The sequence below is a fragment of the Aegilops tauschii genome, chromosome 5 (genome assembly GCF_002575655.3).
Source record: "Aegilops tauschii subsp. strangulata cultivar AL8/78 chromosome 5, Aet v6.0, whole genome shotgun sequence".
NCBI classification, from domain to species: Eukaryota; Viridiplantae; Streptophyta; class Magnoliopsida; order Poales; family Poaceae; genus Aegilops; species Aegilops tauschii.
Genome location: NC_053039.3, coordinates 332,253,681 through 332,273,930, shown reverse-complemented (window position 1 = coordinate 332,273,930; position 20,250 = coordinate 332,253,681). Strand labels below are relative to the sequence as shown.

General features: G+C 43.2%; 1 protein-coding gene across 1 annotated transcript; it reads left to right on the top strand.

Annotated features, from left to right (window-relative positions):
- The first annotated feature begins 18,133 nt into the window (after positions 1–18,133).
- LOC141022831 (uncharacterized) lies at positions 18,134–18,799 on the top strand. The gene is made up of 2 exons (XM_073499100.1): positions 18,134–18,291; positions 18,433–18,799. Exons 1-2 carry the CDS (start codon positions 18,134–18,136, stop codon positions 18,797–18,799), a joined length of 525 nt encoding a protein of 174 aa, XP_073355201.1.
- The last annotated feature ends 1,451 nt before the right edge of the window (positions 18,800–20,250 follow it).

The window sequence follows — 20,250 nt, the reverse complement described above, 5'->3', positions numbered from 1 at the left end:
ATGGTAATTGATTTGCGCTCTACTAAAAAAGATCATTACCCCTTGCTTTTTATCGATCAAATGCTAGAAAGATTATCCAAACATACACATTTTCGCTTTCTAGATGGTTATTCTGGTTTCTCTCAAATACCTGTGTCAGCCGATGATCAATCAAAAACCACTTTTACTTGCCCTTTCGGTACTTTTGCTTATAGAGGTATGCCTTTTGGTTTATGTAATGCACCTGCTACCTTTCAAAGATGCATGATGGCTATATTCTCTGACTTTTGTGAAAAGATTTGTGAGGTTTTCATGGACGACTTCGCCGTCTATGGATCCTCTTTTGATGATTGCTTAAGCAACCTTGACCGGGTTTTGCAGAGATGTGAAGAAACTAATCTTGTCTTGAATTGGGAAAAGTGCCACTTTATGGTTAATGAAGGTATTGTCTTGGGGCATAAAGTTTCTGAAAGAGGTATTGAAGTTGATAAAGCCAAGGTTGATGCTATTGAAAAGATGCCATGTCCCAAGGACATCAAAGGTATAAGAAGTTTCCTTGGTCACGCCGGATTTTATAGGAGGTTCATTAAAGACTTCTCAAAAATTTCTCGGCCTCTGACTAATTTATTACAAAAAGATATACCATTTGTCTTTGATGATGATTGTGTAGAAGCATTTGAAATACTAAAGAAAGCATTGATCTCTGCACCTATCGTTCAGCCACCTGATTGGAATTTACCCTTTGAAATTATGTGTGATGCTAGTGATTATGTTGTAGGTGCTGTTCTAGGGCAAAGAGTTGATAAGAAATTAAATGTTATCCAATATGCTAGCAAAACTCTAGACAATGCTCAAAGAAATTATGCTACTTCTGAAAAAGAATTCTTAGCAGTCGTATTTGCTTGTGATAAGTTCAGACCTTATATTGTTGATTCTAAAGTAACTATTCACACTGATCATGCTGCTATTAAATATCTTATGGAAAAGAAAGATGCTAAACCTAGACTTATTAGATGGGTTCTCTTTCTACAAGAATTTGATTTGCATATTATTGATAGAAAGGGAGCTGAGAACCCCGTTGCAGACAACTTGTCTAGGTTAGAAAATGTTCTTCATGACCCACTACCTATTGATGATAACTTTCCGGATAAACAACTAAATGTCATAAATGCTTCTCGTACTACTCCATGGTATGCTGATTATGCTAATTATAGTGTTGCTAAATTTATACCACCTAGTTTCACATACCAGCAAAAGAAAAAAAATCTATGATTTGAGACATTACTTTTGGGATGACCCACATCTTTATAAAGAAGGAGTACATAGTGTTATTAGACGTTGTGTACCTGAGCATGAATAGGAACAGATCCTACGCAAGTGTCACTCCGAGGCCTATGGAGGACACCACGCTGGAGATAGAACTGCACATAAGGTATTGTAATCCGGTTTTTATTGGCCTACTCTCTTCAAGGATGCCCGTAAGTTTGTCTTGTCTTGTGATGAATGTAAAAGAATTGGTAATATTAGTAGATGTCAAGAAATGCCTATGAATTATTCACTTGTTATTGAACCATTTGATGTTTGGGGCTTTGATTATATGGGACCTTTTCCTGCCTCTAATGGATATACACATATTTTAGTTGCTGTTGATTACGTTACTAAGTGGGTAGAAGCTATTCCAACTAGTAGTGCTGATCATAACACTTCTATTAAGATACTTAAAGGGGTTATCTTTCCGAGGTTTGGAGTCCCTAGATATTTAATGACTGATGGTGGTTCACATTTTATTCATGGTGCTTTTTGTAAAATGCTTGCTAAATATGATGTTAATCATAGAATTGCATCTCCTTATCACCCACAGTCTAGTGGTCAAGTAGAATTGAGTAATAGAGACCTCAAATTAATTTTGCAAAAGACTGTTAATAGATCTAGAAAGAATTGGTCCAAGAAACTTGATGATGCATTATGGGCCTATAGAACTGCATATAAAAATCCTATGGGTATGTCTCCGTGTAAAATGGTTTATGGAAAAGCATGTCACTTACCTCTCAAACTAGAACATAAGGCTTATTGGGCTATTAAAGAGCTCAATTATGATTTCAAACTTGCCGGTGAGAAGAGGTTGTTTGACATTAGCTCACTTGATGAATGGAGAACCAAAGCTTGTGAAAATGCGAAATTGTTTAAAGAAAAATTTAAAAGATGGCATGACAAAAGAATACAAAAGCGCGAGTTTAATGTAGGTGATTATGTATTGCTATACAACTCTCGTTTAAGATTTTTTGCAGGAAAACTTCTCTCTAAATGGGAAGGCCCTTATGTTATCGAGGAGGTCTATCGTTCCGGTGCCATAAAGATCAACAACTTCGAAGGCACAAATCCGAAGGTGGTGAATGGTCAAAGAATCAGACAATATATCTCAGGTAATCCCATAAATGTTGAAACCAATGTTATTGAAACCGTAACCCCGGAAGAATACATAAGGGACACTTTCCAGAACGTTTCAGACTCCGATAAGGAATAGGTATGTGGTACGGTAAGTAAACCGACTCCAAAACAGTTTTTATGGCAATATCTCTCCGTTTTAGTATATTTAGAAAAATAGAAAAATAAGAAGCAGTTCGGGAAGGACACGAGGCCTCCACGAGGGTGGAGGGCGCGCCCTACCCTACTGGGCGCGCCCCCTGCCTCGTGGGCACCTCGTGTGCTCTCCGGACTCCGTTTTCTTGCACGATACGTATTTTGGTCGGTAAAAATTCATTATATAATCTCCTGAAGGTTTTGACTCCCGTATCACGCAATTGTCTTCTGTCCTTGTTCCGAGTTGTTGCTGCTGCAGATTAGAGCAAGATGTCTTCTCAAGAGTCAGTCGGGGAGAGCCGGGTGTCTCATCCGGCATCGAGACCAAGGACAAACAGCGATGCTGACCACTTTGGGCCAGCCACGGAGGAAGAGATGGAGGCTGATTTGATGAGGATAGATGCCATGGAGGAGGATCAAGAAGTCACTTCTCGCTTCCGGGCTGGATTCACGATGGGGGAACTACAGAGCTCAGCTATTCCAAACTCGGTTATCCCTTCCAATGTTAGATTTCTTTCTTATGAAAATATGAAGAAGAGTGTCACTTGTTCTCCCGCAGCTATGCAACACCCTTGGGTGCAAGGAGCTTTAGCCATTACAAGAAAGCTTCGCAAGGAAATAATGGACCTCAAGCAACAAGTCAATAAGCTCGAGGAGGAGAATCGTATCCTGAGAGGCATCATCGACAAGAATATTACACCATCACCGAAAAAGGAAACATAATCATATGGGTATGGGCACTCCCCTTGGCAACTGCCAAGCTTGGGGGAGGTGCCCCGGTATCGTATCACAATCACACTCCTATCTTTACCGTTTTTCTTAGTTCGATCCTATTTAGTAGTATCTTGATCTAGTAGAATAAAAGTTTTGGTATGATCTAGTTTTGAGTTTTGCTTTATGATCTCTCTATGTAATCGAGTCCGTGAGCTATATAATAAAGATTAGTGTTGAGTCAAGGGCTTGATTATCTTGCCATGATCTTGAGTGAACAAAAGAATAGAAAGAAAGAATAAAAAGAAATAAAAAGAGATCATATTGATCTTATGGAGAGTAATGACTTCACATAGAAAGAGTATGATGATTAAAAGTTGTTGAGAGTTGACAAACATAGCCTTGGTCATCGTTGCAATTAATAGGAAGTAATAAAGAAAGAGGGGTTTCACATATAAATATACTATCTTGGACATATTTTATGATTGGGAGCACTCATTAAAATATGACATGCTAAAGAGTTGATGTTGGACAAGGAAGACAACGTAATGGGTTATGTTTTCTTATATCTGAGATAAACTATATTGTCATGGATCATCCAACATGTTGAGCTTGCCTTTCCCCCTCATGCTAGCCAAATTCTTTGCACCAAGTAGAGATACTACTTGTGCTTCCAAAAACCCTTAAACCAGTTTTGCCATGAGAGACCACCATATCTACCTATGGATTGAGTAAGATCCTTCAAGTAAGTTGTCATCGGTGCAAGCAATAAAAATTGCTCTCTAAATATGTATGATTGATTGGTGTGGAGGAAATAAGCTTTATACGATCTTGTGATGTGGAAGAAATAAAAGCGACGGACTGCATAATAAAGTTTCATATCACAAGTGGCAATATAAAGTGACGTTCTTTCGCATTAAGATTTTGTGCATCCAACCCTGAAAGCGCATGGAAACCTCTGCTTCCCTCTGCGAAGGGCCTATCTTTTATTATTATCTTCTACCTTATGCAAGAGTCATGGTGATCTTCACCTTTCCTTTTTATATTTTATCCTTTGGCAAGCACAGGGTGTTGGAAAGATCCTGATATATATATATATATATATATATATATATATATATATATATATATATATAATTGGATGTGGGTTAGCATGAACTATTATTGTTGACATTACCCTTGAGGTAAAAGGTTGGGAGGCGAAACTATAAGGCCCTATCTTTCTCTGTGTCTGATTAAAATTCCGTAACCACAAGTATTGCGTGACTGTTAGCAATTATGAAAGACTAAATGATAGTTGAGTATGTGGACTTTCTAGAAAGCTCTGACATAGACTCTTTCTAATGTTATGATAAATTGCAATTGCCTCAATGACTGAGATTATAGTTTGTTGGTTCTCGATAAAGTTTCTGATTCATACTTTGCATTGTGAATAGATTATTACTTGAGCATAAGAAATCATATGACAATATCTATTTATGTTGCTGTTATGAGAATAATCATGACGCCCTCATGTCCGTATTTTACTTTATCGACACCTCTACCTCTAAACATGTGGACATATTTATCGTTATCGGCTTTCGCTTGAGGACAAGCGAGGTCTAAGCTTGGGGGAGTTTCTACGTCCATTTTGCATCATGCTTTTATATCGATATTTATTGCATTACGGGTTGTTATTACACATTATGTCACAATACTTATGCCTATTCTCTCTTATTTTACAAGGTTTACATAAGGAGGGCGAATGCCGGTAGCTGGAATTCTGGGCTGGAAAAGGAGCAAATATTAGAGACCTATTCTGCACAACTCCAAAAGTCCTGAAACTCCACAAAAGTTATTTTTGGAAATAATAAAAAATATTGAGCGGAAGAAATACGTCAGGGGGGCCTCCACCTGGCCACGAGGGTGGGGCGCGCCCTACCCCCTGGGCACGCCCCCTACCTCGTGGGCCCCCTTTTGGCCCTCCGGTGCCCATCTTCTGCTATATGAAGTCTTTCGTCCGAAGAAAAATCATAAGCAAGCTTTCGGGATGAGACTCCGCTGCCACGAGGCGGAACCTTGGTGGAACCAATCTAGGGCTCCGGCAGAGCTGTTCTGCCGGGGACACTTCCCTCTGGGAGGGGGAAATCATCGCCATCGTCATCACCAACGCTCCTCTCATCAGGAGAGGGCAATCTCCATCAACATCTTCACCAGCACCATCTCCTCTCAAACCCTAGTTCATCTCTTGTATCCAATTCTTGTCTCCAAGTCTGGGATTGGTACCTGTAGGCTGCTAGTAGTGTTGATTACTCCTTGTAGTTGATGCTAGTTGGTTTATTTGGTGGAAGATCATATGTTCAGATCCTATATGCATATTAATACTCCTCTGATTATAAACATGAATATGCTTAGTGATTAGTTACGTTTGTTCCTGAGGACATGGGAGAAGTCTTGCTATTAGTAGTCATGTGAATTTGGCATTCGTTCGATATTTTGATGAGATATATGTTGTCTATCCTCTAGTGGTGTTATGTAAACGTTGACTACATAACACTTCACCATTATTTGGGCCTAGAGGAAGGCATTGGGAAGTAATAAGTAGATGATGGGTTGCTAGAGTGACAGAAGCTTAAACCCTAGTTTATGTGTTGCTTCGTAAGGGGCTGATTTGGATCCATATGTTTCATGCTATGGTTAGGTTTACCTTACTACTTTTGTTGTAGTTGCGGATGCTTGCAATAGAGGTTAATCATAAGTGGGATGCTTGTTCAAGTAAGAACAGCACCCAAGCACCGGTCCACCCACATATCAAATTATCAAAGTACCGAACGTGAATCATATGAACGTGATGAAAACTAGCTTGACGATAATTCCTATGTGTCCTCGGGAGCGCTTTTCTTTATATAAGAGTTTGTCCAGGCTTGTCCTTTGCTACAAAAAGGATTGGGCCACCTTACTGCACTTTATTTACTTTTGTTACTTGTTGCTCGTTACAAATTATCCTATCACAAAACAATCTGTTACCTATTGTTTCAGTGCTTGCAGAGAATACCTTGCTGAAAACCGCTTATCATTTACTTCTGCTCCTCGTTGGGTTCTACACTCTTACTTATCGAAAGGACTATGATAGATCCCCTATACTTGTGGGTCATCACCCGACAAGCTACCTCCGGTGCCAACCTTGTGGTGTCGATGAGTTGTTCCTGTCTCGGAATCTGGACCAACTCCAGGTTTTAGAGTTCTATCATATATTCCCAAATTTCTTCTACCCAGGGCCCAGGCAAGCACGCAGAATCCCTTCTTCTATGCCGTCCCCACCGGCATCCATCTCGAGATTTCGCTCGTCTCTCCACACCGTCACTTTCGCCATGTGCAAACTAGAAGACAATCTAGTAGAAATGTTTTGCCTCCCACTGCTCAGTAGACTTTCACTGGTAGAGGTTTATATATCGGATGTCTCCTTGCGGAAGTTCATCCACCACGGTTGCCCTGCCCTGCAGTGCCTGCTGCTTGTTTGCAACAAGAAATTCTGTTGTCTATGAATAAACTCAGCTAGGCTTGTAAGCATTGGCATTCGTTCCGACGGAGGAAAACTGATCATTGAGGATGCCCCTTCCCTCCGCAGACTGCTACATGATTCTGTAGATGCACAACTACAAATAACAGTTTTGTCCCTGCCTGTGTTGGACACACTGGGAAAAATTTCTGAATTACCCAATGAAACAAATATCGTCATTGGGTCTACAGTTATTCAGGTACTGCCTCTGCACGTTACTTTGACCTGCGTTATTCAAAAGCACTTGAGATTCACAACCACGAGCTAATAATATCACGTTATGTGCTCAATGAAGGGTCTCTGCATAAGTAGCCTACACGTGGTGCTAGATTCTGTCAAGACTTTATTCATCTCACAGACATGCTTTAATCTGGATGAGATTGTTGACTTGCTGCGATGCTTTCAATGCTTGCAGAACTTGTTTATCGAGGTGATGATTTCACACACGTTGAAAGCCCATGCACAATATACATAATATACTGGCACTTACTGCTCAGTTTGCTCTTCATGTGTGTTTAGGGGGGAGGATGGGATCAAAGAGGTATAACAAATGAATGGCGCCAAAAGCAGCCGGTGTTTCTCAATAATCACGACATTTGTTTGAGGACATTAACGCTGGAAGACTATGAAGTCACAGATGCAAACACTGAATTTGTGACATTCTTTATTCTCAATGCTAGGATGCTACTAACCATCAAGCTTAAGTTTGGCCTGCGCAGAGATTTCACTTGTGAATTTTACAAACGGCAAGAAGAGGTACTGCAGATGGACAAAAGGGCTTCTAATTGTGCCAAGCTTAAATTAACAACAACTTGCAAGCATATGCACATGGACTTAAAAAACGCGGGTGTTGAATATCTAGATTTGCCAGATCCATTCAACTGTGGATGCTGAAATCAGGTCTGGAGAGATGTACTTGCTATATTGAATGAGTGCATTGTGTAAACATGGTCAAACAATTCTCAGTCGTTTTGCACCGTACCGTCTGTAAGCTTTTTGTTTTTTTAGGCAGTAAGCTCATATTTTTAAAATTAGGGATATGAATGTTTATGATATCAATTACGTACATGCTTTCTGTTTTCAATATCGATCATATATTTCTGGACCCAATGATAAAAGAAATCAGCTCACACAGATGCTCAAAAATCAAACTAGTATCCTCTTGTTTATCTCAATTGCTTGCCATGAAATTCTGTCTTTTAAAAGCAACATGCGTCCACTGCAAACCTGCAATTGCTGCAACCACGCCTCTCCGAAGGACGTCCATGCACCCCACAGGAAACGAACATGCATCAAGAGGTTGTGAAAATCATACGTCCGTGTGAACGCGTCACTAAAAACATTTGGAATGTTGTGATAATGACTTAAGGTCAGCAACGAACCTCCAATCACTTTTTAGATGCTGGGTTTCAATTCTCATTATCATATTGAACAAAACTCATGCATCCGAAGAATTCATCAAAGCGAAAGATTACGTGCTCCTTTTAATTGCGCACACCGTGTCCCTCCGAGAGACTGTGTCAGAAATGAACAATACGGAAAACAGTAGCACGGTCTGCATCATTTAAACGTACACCCGTGCCTAGCTGAGTGAACAAGCAACTTAAAATGTTACGAAAACAGAGGCACTTCAGTGCATTTTCTCCTTGGACAACCGTGCGCACCGTGGCTTCACTCCCCTATCCATCAGAGTGGCCGTGTCATGCGAAAACAACTAGGAGAACACAAAAGATGTTCGTGCGTCGTGCACATGTACAACCGTGCGCCAACTGCATAAAGACCACGCGTCTGTCAATGAACACGTCACTAAGAACATTTAGAATACAGAGGCCCTTCCGTGCGTCTCATTCTTATCCTTATAGGACGATGCACACCGTGGCTTCACGTCCCTGTCCCTCCGAGAGACCGTGCTAGGGAAAAATACTTCGGAAAACAGAAGCATGGTCGTGCGTCATGGACGTGCACAACCTCTCTCAGTGAACGCGTCACTAAGAAAATTTGGAAAACAGAAACAAAGTTGTGCCTTATATGCATGTAAGTCCGTGCGTGTTGGGGCCGTCAGTCTGTTCCTCTATGCTCCTAATAAGCCGATAGTCTTGTCTTTGCCGCTGTACAGTAGCCCCAGGTCAGTGAGCAGGCGCGTATTATAACTGTCTGTTCTGTTTTGTGCCAACCCAGACCCCCCTCCCACTCACCTGCTGTAGAGTTCATCGTCTCTTCTCTCTCGATTCTCGCTCTAGATCTAGGGTTAGTCCATTTTCTCTTAATTTCTATGTGAATTTTTTCGCTACGATCCGTTTTCCTCTCTGTTGGTTTCGTCTCTTCGTGTTTGAAAGCGACGCATCTACGCTGTTATGCTAGGAATTGCCAGGAAATTCGTTGTGATCTAAACCAAATCCGCGCATGCTACCTCTTGAGCACTGCGTTGGTTTTCCCTTGAAGAGGAAAGGGTGATGCAGCAAAGTAGCGTAAGTATTTCCCTCAGTTTTTGAGAACCAAGGTATCAATCCAGTAGGAGGCTACGCGCGAGTCCCTCGCACCTACACAAACAAATAAATCCTCGCAACCAACGCGACAAGGGGTTTTCAATCCCTACACGGTCACTTACGAGAGTGAGATCTGATAGATATGATTGATTATATTTTTGGTATTTTTGTGATAAAGATGCAAAGTAAAGTAAACAAAATAAAAACGGCGCCAGAAATAGCTTGTTGTCGGGAGATTAATATGATGGAAAATAGACCCGGGGGCCATAGGTTTCACTAGTGGCTTCTCTCAAGAGCATAAGTATTTTACGGTGGGTGAACGAATTACTGTTGAGCAATTGACAGAATTGAGCATAGTTATGAGAATATCTAGGTATGATCCTGTATATAGGCATCACGTCCGAGACAAGTAGACCGACTCATGCTTGCATCTACTACTATTACTCCACACATCGACCGCTATCCAGCATGCAACTAGAGTAATAAGTTCATAAGAACAGAGTAACGCTTTAAGCAAGATGACATGATGTAGATGGATAAATTCATGCAATATGATAAAAAACCCTTCTTGTTATCCTCGATGGAAACAATACAATACGTTCCTTGCTGCCCCTACTGTCACTGGGAAAGGACACCGCATGATTGAACCCAAAGCTAAGCACTTCTCCCATTGCAAGAAAGATCAATCTAGTAGGCCAAACCAAACTGATAATTTGAAGAGACTTGCAAAGATAACCAACCATACATAAAAGAATTCAGAAGATTCAAATATTGTTCATAGATAAGCTTGATCATAAACCCACAATTCATCGGTCTCAACAAACACACCGCAAAAGAAGATTACATCAAATAGATCTCCACAAGAGAGGGGGAGAACATTGTATTGAGATCCAAAAAGAGAGAAGAAGCCATCTAGCTAATAACTATGGACCCGAAGGTCTGAGGTAAACTACTCACACTTCATCGGAGAGGCTATGGTGTTGATGTAGAGGCCCTCCGTGATCGATGCCCCCTCCGGCGGAGCTCCGGAACAAGCCCCAAGAAGGGATCTCACGGGTACAGAAGGTTGCGGTGGTGGAATTAGGTTTTTGGCTCCGTATCTGATTGTTTGGGGGTACGTAGGTATATATAGGAGGAAGGAGTACATCGGTGGAGCAACGTGGGGCCCACGAGAGTGGAGGGCGCGCCCCCCTACCTCGTGGCTTCCTAGTAGCTTTCTTGACGTAGGGTCCAAGTCCTCTGGATCATGTTCGTTCCGAAAATCACGTTCCCGAAGGTTTCATTCCGTTTGGACTCCGTTTGATCTTCTTTTTCTGCGAAACTCTGTAATAGGCAAAAAACAACAATTCTGGGTTGGTCCTCCGGTTAATAGGTTAGTCCCAGAAATAATATAAAAGTGAATAATAAAGCCTAATAATGTCCAAAACAGAAGATAATATAGCATGGAGCAAAAAACAGCAATTCTGGGCTGGGCCTCCGTTTGGAGACGTATCAGCGCAGTACGAGGCCGAACCTATACACGACCCGTGCCTCTTAGGGGTGGGTTGATTGGGAGTCGGCATTTGTGCTTGAGAACGCTACGAGCTGCAGCGACCTGCGGCGTCCAAGTCCTAGGTGAGCGATGAACTTCGCCGAGGGAGGTTGGTAGTTTAAATTGAAGCCCGTTAGGTCCTGCAAACAACGGCGGTGGCCGGAAGTCCAAGGGAGTGGCCAGACGTTGAGCTCTATTGCTTAACCGGCCACAGGGTGCTGGAGGTCGGCGTTTGGGGTGCTGTTGACTAGGATTCGGCGTCTGTGCTTGAGGATAGCGTTTGGGGTCCTGTAGGCTGGAGGCAAGATTAACATTGATGTATCACCCATTTCAAATACCACCTAGCCACACATGTTCCGGTGGTTGGCGTCGGTGACAGTGGCGTATGGTTGCGGATGACGTTGTTGCTGGGTGCAGCTCTGACGAATTTACATATAATTTTAATGTTACAAACACTCCTTTGAGCCGCCTGATGATAGACTATTGTTTCTCCTTTTTGCTTGTCTTTTCTTGAAATATACATTTGCTATAGCTGCTTTTAAAACCAAGCAGCAGAAATCCTTTCACTGATTGACATTGACAGCCAAGATTGTGAACTGCTCTAAAAATAGTCAATACTGAATTGTGATGAATTAAGCAACCATTTTTGGAAAATAAAATACTGATTTAATTAAATTCATATTTCCTCTGTTATTACATATCCCATATCTACTGTTCACCTTCTAATCAAAAGCTGTGCACATGTCTTTTTAGGAAATTGTTTGTGAACGACTATTTATGTAAAATGCCGGTTTAGCCGAATAGTTTCTCAAGATAATATAATTTTCCTTGTGTTGAGAATTTCATATAAACGTTGTTTTGCAACGTATTCCAGGGGAAACCATGTGCTGTGATATATGTACCAACTTCGGTTGCCCTGGATTGGAGTCAGGCGTTCTTCACAGCGCGATAACAGTGCATCTTCCTCAATGCTTCAAGATGCCTAGTAAGGAGAAATGTTTGGCACCCCATGCTGCCCATCAGTTACTACCAACTACTTTATCTTTCCGATGGAGGAAATAAAAGTTTCTACCATATTATTGGAATGGAATGCCTACATTTAAGCATTTAACGATATGTTTTCAATTTTCGATGTACCTTGTTTTATCAAATAGCAACCTGTTGAAAACAATTGGTACATATATGATAAGCGCTATCTGTCTTGGTTATACATGTCGGTATTCAAGGATTCCTTCTTGCCGGTTTGAAGATTTTTTTTCTTGCGCAGTATGTGCCATGCTATTGCAGGTAGCAAGTCACTTCTTCAATCTATCAGTGGAAAGAGGAAACATTTCAAGAAGGAAAACAAATGAATCCAGTACTGATCATCAACGAGGATCTGTCATATGAGATCTGCATCACCGATGAACCTAACCGGTCTAAAATTCATGGACCTGGCTGGGAAAAGTTAATTAATGACTACGATCTTCATTATCGAGATCTAATCATCATAAACCTGGATACTGGGAGTCTGTCCATTGAGATAGATCTAAGACTCAGTGATTCTCGAGGAGGTCACAGGCCCCTTCCCAAACCATCACTAGGTAAGTGCACCAACTTCCATCCTGTTTTATCAACTACGTTTATCAGCATACTTTGGTGCTCCTACTTCTGTCCACTAAATTAATGTCATACTTACAGTCGAAGTTATTTTCAAAACATTTTATGCAATTCTGTTGATTATCATCCCAACTTGATCACATGCATTGAATTTAACCATTCCTTTTAAACTTTAATAGCGAGTTCATTTGTTTAAACAAATTTGTTTGAAAATGAGTTATTTTTTCCATGCAACTTTTCATTTTCTAAATGATTCGGAGAGGGGGTACATTGGGAAAACAGTGTTTGGTCGAGGCGTAAACCTCTCATACAGACAATTTGGACAGATGATATACTATGTGTTTGAGTCTGACGACTTCCCCACAATACCCTTTGTTCAGCGTCAAAACGTCACCAATGTCATAAATGGTCGTCTGGTTAGTCATTGAATATTTGTTTTGATCCACTGCCATGGTTTTGTTTGCTATTTTCGATGTTTTATGTCCTTGTATATTGATTTTATCTAGTAATATCGGTACAATCTGCAGAGAATCCCGTCTGCCATTGTGAGGCTTCTAAAGATGAACCTGGGATATCTACCTCAAAACGGTGGAATCATCCTAACAGAGGTGTATGATGCAATAGACATGAGCACAACGTACTCCATACGAACCGACGGCAGAATGGAGGTGATCGGTTTTTCAGATTTTGCCCGGGAAGCCCAGCTAAGTGTTGGTTCAATTGTCCTTGTCACAATTGAAAAGCGGTGGCCAACTTTGGGAAACATGAAGCTGCTGCGGATGATAATCAACGACCTTTCCTAATAGAGCGTTGCCGGTGGCTATACTTCCTATATCACAGTTCAGTAATTTATGTCTGGTTTTTGAATAGGCTGTTCACACCAGTTTTGTTATTTAGTTATGTCATGGTATGTAACTGAGCATATAATTATGTCCAAGAGGACGGTGGTGAAAATTCCCGGTCAAAGAAGGTGAAACACTTACGTGGGTTACTTTATCTATCTCTGATATTAATAAAAGGATTCGCTGACTAATAATGGAGGATGAATTGTTGTGGTGAAGTATGTTTCTGAATAGTTTAGTGACGTTGCTAGCTCCCCACGTCAATAGTATACATAATTTTCACTATGGTGCTCCGTAGAATAGCGTGATGCCAAGTAGTTTGTTGCGATGAGCTCAAACATACAAATCTGTCTATGGCACAACACTTCTCCTAAAAAACTAGTGCCTTCACCTATGGCTCTGTCACCTTAAACATCCATGCCTTTACAAAGTGTCACTTAAAACATTTGACAGAACACGAGCACGGATTGACGTCCGTGCAATCACATAGCTTCATGTCCGTGCCTCACGTAGCATCGTACATGTGCCTCTAGCTGTGCTTCTCGCTGTATAAGTGTGTCTCGCAGTTGCATGCCCACGCGCCTCGTTGCTTCTCGTTGTTTCCGCCCATCTCGTCCTTGCAACTATTTCAGACATGACCATGCCTGTTGCATCTGCACATTCATGTCTCTCTAGACCGTGCCTTGACAAGAATAACGACCGTGCTTGTAACAGTGAAGCGTATAGATGATACATTCAGGACACCTTAGGGACCACCTTGCAACTATTTCAGACATGACCGTGCCTATTCCGTCGGCACATTCATGCCTCTCACAGTTAATTGAAAAACATTCTGGAAAAACAATAACGGACGCTTATTGTCAATCCTCACATTACGTACATTCGACGTTCATTCCTTCGTCACAGAAGTAATAGCCGTGCCTCTGCCACAGAACATATAAGTGAAAAACGATTCTTCCTACACTTGTAAAACCCGGAATGCCCTGGATAAATGTTGAATCCCATCTTGCGGTTAAACCATGGAGACCGGTGCTTCTCAGAAACACATCTGTGGCTTTTTGCGCATGTAGCTGAGTGCACGGCTATATGTTTGTGCCCATGCCTCACGTAGCACGACATCACGAATTGACGTTCGTGCAAACACGTAGCTTCATGTCCGTGCCTCACGTAGCATCGTATTGGTGACTCTCGTTGCGCCTCTCGTTGTATAAGTTCCTCTCGCAGCTGCATATCTACGCCTCTTGTTGCTTCTCGTTCTTTATGTCCATCTCGTAGCGTTAGTTGCAACACGGACACACAACAGTGCCTCTGAAAAAACACAGCATTGCTCCTCCCAGCGAATGTATCACTGAAAACAATTGCCACTCCCAGTGAATGTATAATGCCCATGTGTCTCTACATAGCCACTTCAAGCATGCTTTTCTTGGTTAGAGATGTGTGCCTCTACATACTGCCCCTGCATGCCTCACGAGATAAATTGTAAAAATTGACATTTTACAGCAAACTACGAAAGACAACGATCTTCTCCCCGAGTTGCTGGAGATGTAACGGCTGTTAAAAACATAACTGCTGAATTTGTTTTATTTTCTTTTTAAGAAAAACCACGATCAAAAACCCAGGATGTGCACAACCAAATCGACAGGGAGACGAAACCACGATCCAGAAACCACGATGTGCACAACCGCATCGATAGTGAGATCGTGCACTCCTTTGCTGCTTCCCCGACCTTAAATTTAGACTTCCACTGCGGACTTCTCACCCACAAACAGAAATCGCCATTGTGCTCCCACTCATTGTTCCCCACGAAATACCAGGTTGCAGGAGGAAGAACTGCTCCAGACCATGGGATTCATCAAGGAATTCACGGAGGTGCAGGCCCACGGCAACACCAAGTTGCACGTGATCCACACCAACGACTTGCACAAGGCGGCCACCACCATCGAGCAGTACGAGCGACACCTCGAATTCGAGCGCCACAAGATCGTCGGAGTTGATGTGGAGTACGCCAACGACGTTGGCGAAGATCAGAAACCGGCCCTCGTCCAGCTCTCCGTCGGCAAGGATCATCCGGTGCTGCTCTTCCAACTGAGCGCCGTCGACAAGAACTGCACCAGGTTCGACAACATCCTCGCTGACCCCAGATACACGTTTGCTGGCTTCTCCATCGACGGCGACATAGAGATGCTCGGCCGCATCGGACTGGAGATCGCCCACTTCATCGACATCCAGAAGGAATGGAGGGTGCCTACAGCTACCAAGCCTTTGGACTCCCTTGGGGATGTCTCATGCATCCTTGTCCACGACTACTACAATGACATGAAGAAGAAGCTCACCAACGCAGAACACAAGCGCTGGGCGTGCATGCCCCTGTCCATGAGGCACATCGAGTACGCGGCAAAAGATGCTTACGCTGCGTACGAGATATGGAGCCGCCTCACCACCATCTAGGAAGGGCTCCGTCGGGCAAAACTTGAGAAGGAGCAGTCCAGGAATTGCGCAAGGTCCTGGGGCGACTACGACTACTGAAGCAGGTGGTCCCGGCCAAGAAAAGTATCTAGAAGATTGCTCATGCCATTCTAGATTTCTCATTAGATTTGCTTTCTCTCAAGACTGTCATTTGCTTGTCATAAATTTAGGTTTGCTTGTGTCGCAGTTAACCTTGTAGTTTGCTTCCAGTTTACATATCTTTTGAACAAGTTTATTTCCAGTGCAATGTTGGAGTTTTCTATTAGTAGAATATATTGGCGTGAACGAAAAAAAATATAAACACAGTACATATAGTATACGATAGCGTAACGCACAGAGCAGGTACACATAGTAGTCCACAAAAATGACGAGCATGCAATGCACTAGTACCTTTGTGGATGCAGCATCGAAATGCAGGGACAACAATTACAGAATGCTCCTAAAAGCAGTGCACAATGTTCTAACAAACCATTGCACACACGATATTAAAAACCGTTCATATGGAACACTTTAGAAAAACATTTTGAATACAGAGGTAGTTAGGTGTTTGTTCTCCTTGGAAAACATTGCTTACGTCCCTGACCCTCAGAGAAGAACACTACAGAGGCACGGTTGTCCGTCAATAACACCAAGTACTTAAAACACCCACGGAGGCACTTATATGCCTCCACTCCTATGGGGACCGTGCGTAACTTGGCTTCACGTCTGTTAATGAGGCAGAATGCCTTCGAAGACACATGGAACTCATAGGCCATGGCCCCCGCAATGAAAACGTGTCAATGAAAGCTTCTTGAAAACAGAGGCACACCTTCACGTGCTTGCATCACGATCCTTCACGTCCCTACCTCCCTTAGAATCACGTTCGTGCCTCCAGTTCGTCATGTGCATGCCTCTACCTCATTTAAAATCATACCTCTCTCGTGCGTAACATGTTAAGAAAGTTGCTGACAACAAAAACATCAGAAAGCCGAGCCTAACGTCCACCCTGCTGGCACTAAATGTGACGTCACCGAAAACGCAAAGGCAGGACCGTGCCTTACGGCCAGGTTCCGACATATCGGGTCTATGAAGACTTGCTTCCTTCTTAATATGGGGCGTGACTACTGCAAAGGCATTGGCTCCATCCTTCATGTCCGTGCCTCGACAAGAATAATGATCGTGCTTGTAACAGTGAAGCGTATAGGTGATACATTCAGGACACCTTAGGGACGACCTTGCAACTATTTCAAACATGAGCGTGCCTGTTCTGTCGGCACATTCATGCCTATCACATTTAATTGAAAAACATTCCGGAAAATAGTAACAGACGCCTATTGTCAATCCTCATGTCACGTACATTTGACGTACACATTCATGCCTCTCACAGTTAATTGAAAAACATTCTGGAAAAACAGTAATGGACGCCTATTGTCAATCCTCACGTCACGTACATTCGACGTTGATTCCTTCGTCATAGAAGTAATAGTCGTGCCTCTGCCACAGAACATATAAGTGTAAAACGATTCTTCCTACACTTGTAAAACCCGGAATGCCCTGGATAAATGTCGAAACCCATCTTGCGGTAAAACCATGGAGACCGGTGCTTCTCAGAAAGACATATGTGGCTTTTTGCGCATGTACTTGAGTGCACGGGTAAATGTTCTTTCCCGTGCCTCACGTAGCACCACAGCACGAATTGACTTCCATGCAATCACATAGTTTCATGTCCGTGCCTCACGTAGCATCGCATCTGTGCCTCTAGTTGCACCTCTCGTTGTATAAGTGCTTCTCGCAACTGCATGTCCACGCCTCTCGTTGCTTCTTGTTATTTATCTCCATCTCGTAGCGTCAGTTGCAACACGGACACACAATAGTGCCTCTGAAAAAACACAGCACTGCTCCTCCCACCGAATGTATCACTGGAAACAATTGCCACTCCCAGTGAATGTATCATGTCCGTGTGTCTGAGAGTTAAACCAGCCACTTCAAGCATGCTTCTCTTTGTCAGAGACTCATGCCTCTACATACTGCCCCTGCATGCCACACGAGATAAATTATAAAAGTTGACATTTGACAACAAACTACGCAAGACAACGATCTTGTCCCCGACTTGCTGCAGATACAACGGTTGTTAAAAATATAACTGCTGATTTTATTTTTATTTTTTATAAAGAAAAACCACGATCAAAAACCCAATATGTGCACAACCGCACCGACAGGGAGATGAAACCATGATCCACAACCCACGATGTGCACAACCGCATCGACAATGAGATCGTGCACTCCTTTGAGGCTGCCCCGCCCATAAATTTAGACTTCCGTCGCGGCCTTCTCACACACAAACAACAGAAATCTCCATTGCACTCCCACTCACTGTTCCCCACGAAATACCAGGTTGCAGGAGGACGAACTGCTCCAGGCCATGGGATTCACCAGGGAATTCATGGAGGTGCAGGCCCACGGCAACACCAAGTTGCACATGATCCACACCAACGACTTGCACAAGGCGGCGACCACCATCGAGCAGTACGAGCGACACCTCCAGTTCAAGCGCCACAAGATCGTCGGAGTTGATGTGAAGTACACCAACAACCATGGCGAAGATCAGAAACCCGCCCTCGTCTAGCTCTCCGTCGGCAAGGATCATCCGGTGCTGCTCTTCCAACTGAGCGCCGCCGACTAGAACTTCACCAAGTTCGACAACTTTCTCGCCGACCCTAGGTACACATTTGCTGGCCTCTCCATCGACGGCGACATAGAGATGCTCGGCCACGTCGGTCTGGAGATCACCCACTTCGTCGACATCCATAAGGAATGGAGGGTGCCTACAGCTACCAAGCCTCTGGAATCCCTTGGGGAGGTCTCAGGCATCCTCGTCCATGACGGAGAGCACACCAACGCAGAACACAGCCGCTGGGCATGCATGCCCCTGTCCATGAGGCACATCGAGTACGCGGCAAAGGACGCTTACGCTGCGTACAAGATATGGAGCCGCCTCACCATCATCCAGGAAGGGCTCTGCCGGGCAAAACTCGACAAGGAGCAGACCACGAAGCACGCTAGGTCCTGGGGCGACTACGACTACTGAAGCAGGTTGTCCCGGCCAAGAAAAGTATCAAGAAGATTGCTCATGCAATTCTAAATTTCTCATTAGATTTGCTTTCTCTCAAGATTGTCGTTTGCTTGTGTCGCAGATAACCTTGTAGTTTGCTTGCAGATAACCTTGTAGTTTGCTTGCAGTTTACATATCTTTTGGACAAGTTTATTTCCAGTGCACTGATACGTCCATTTTGCATCATGCTTTTATATCGATATTTATTGCATTATGGGTTGTTACTACACGTTATGTCACAATACTTATGCCTATTCTCTCTTATTTTACAAGGTTTACATGAAGAGGGAGAATGCCGGCAGCTGGAATTCTGGGCTGGTAAAGGAGCAAATATTAGAGACCTATTCTGCACAAATCCAAAAGTCCTGAAACTCCACAGAAGTTATTTTTGGAATTAATAAAAAATACTGAGCGAAGAAAGTACCAGAGGGGGGCCACCCACCATCGACGAGGGTGGGGGCGTGCCCTACCCCCTGGGCACGCCCCCTGCCTCGTGGGCCCCCTGGCAGGCCTCCGGTGCCCATCTTCTGCTATATGAAGTCTTTTACCCTGGGAAAAAAATCATAAGCAAGCTTTCGGGAAGAAACTCCGCCGCCACGAGGCGGAACCTTGGCGGAACCAATCCAGGGCTCCGGCGGAGCTGTTCTGCCGGGGAAACTTCCCTCCGGGAGGGGGAAATCATCGCCATCGTCATCACCAACGATCCTCTCATCGGGAGGGGGTCCATCTCCATCAACATCTTCACCAGCACCATCTCCTCTAAAACCCTAGTTCATCTCTTGTATCCAATCTTTGTCCCAAAGCCTCAGATTGGTACCTGTGGGTTGCTAGTAGTGTTGATTACTCCTTGTAGTTGATGCTAGTTGGTTTATTTGGTGAAAGATCATATGTTCTGATCCTTTATGCATATTAATACCCCTCTGATTATGCACATGAATATGATTTGTGAGTAGCTACGTTTGTTCCTGAGGACATGGGAGAAGTCTTGCTATAAGTAGTCATGTGAATTTGGTATTCGTTCGATATTTTTATGAGATGTATGTTGTCTCTCCTCTAGTGGTGTTATGTGAACGTCGACTACATGACACTTCACCATTGTTTGGGCCTAGAGGAAGGCATTGGGAAGTAATAAGTAGATGATGGGTTGCTAGAGTGACAGAAGCTTAAACCCTAGTTTATGAGTTGCTTCGTGAGGGGATGATTTGGATCCATATGTTTCATTCTATGGTTAGGTTTACCTTAATACTTATTTTGTAGTTGCGGATGCTTGCAATAGGGGTTAATCATGAGTGGGATGCTTGTCCAAGAAAGGACAGCACCCAAGCACCGGTCCACCCACATACCAAATTATCAAAGTAACGAACGCGAATCATATGAGCACGATGAAAACTAGCTTGACGATAATTCCCATGTGTCCTCGGGAGCGC

Coding starts and splice junctions, on each gene's coding strand:
- LOC141022831 (XM_073499100.1), top strand. CDS start 18,134: ATGGGATTCACCAGGGAATTCATGGAGGTGCAGGCCCACGGCAACACC. Junction 18,292..18,432: donor ATCGTCGGAGTTGATGTGAA/GTACACCAACAA, acceptor CGCCGACCCTAG/GTACACATTTGCTGGCCTCT.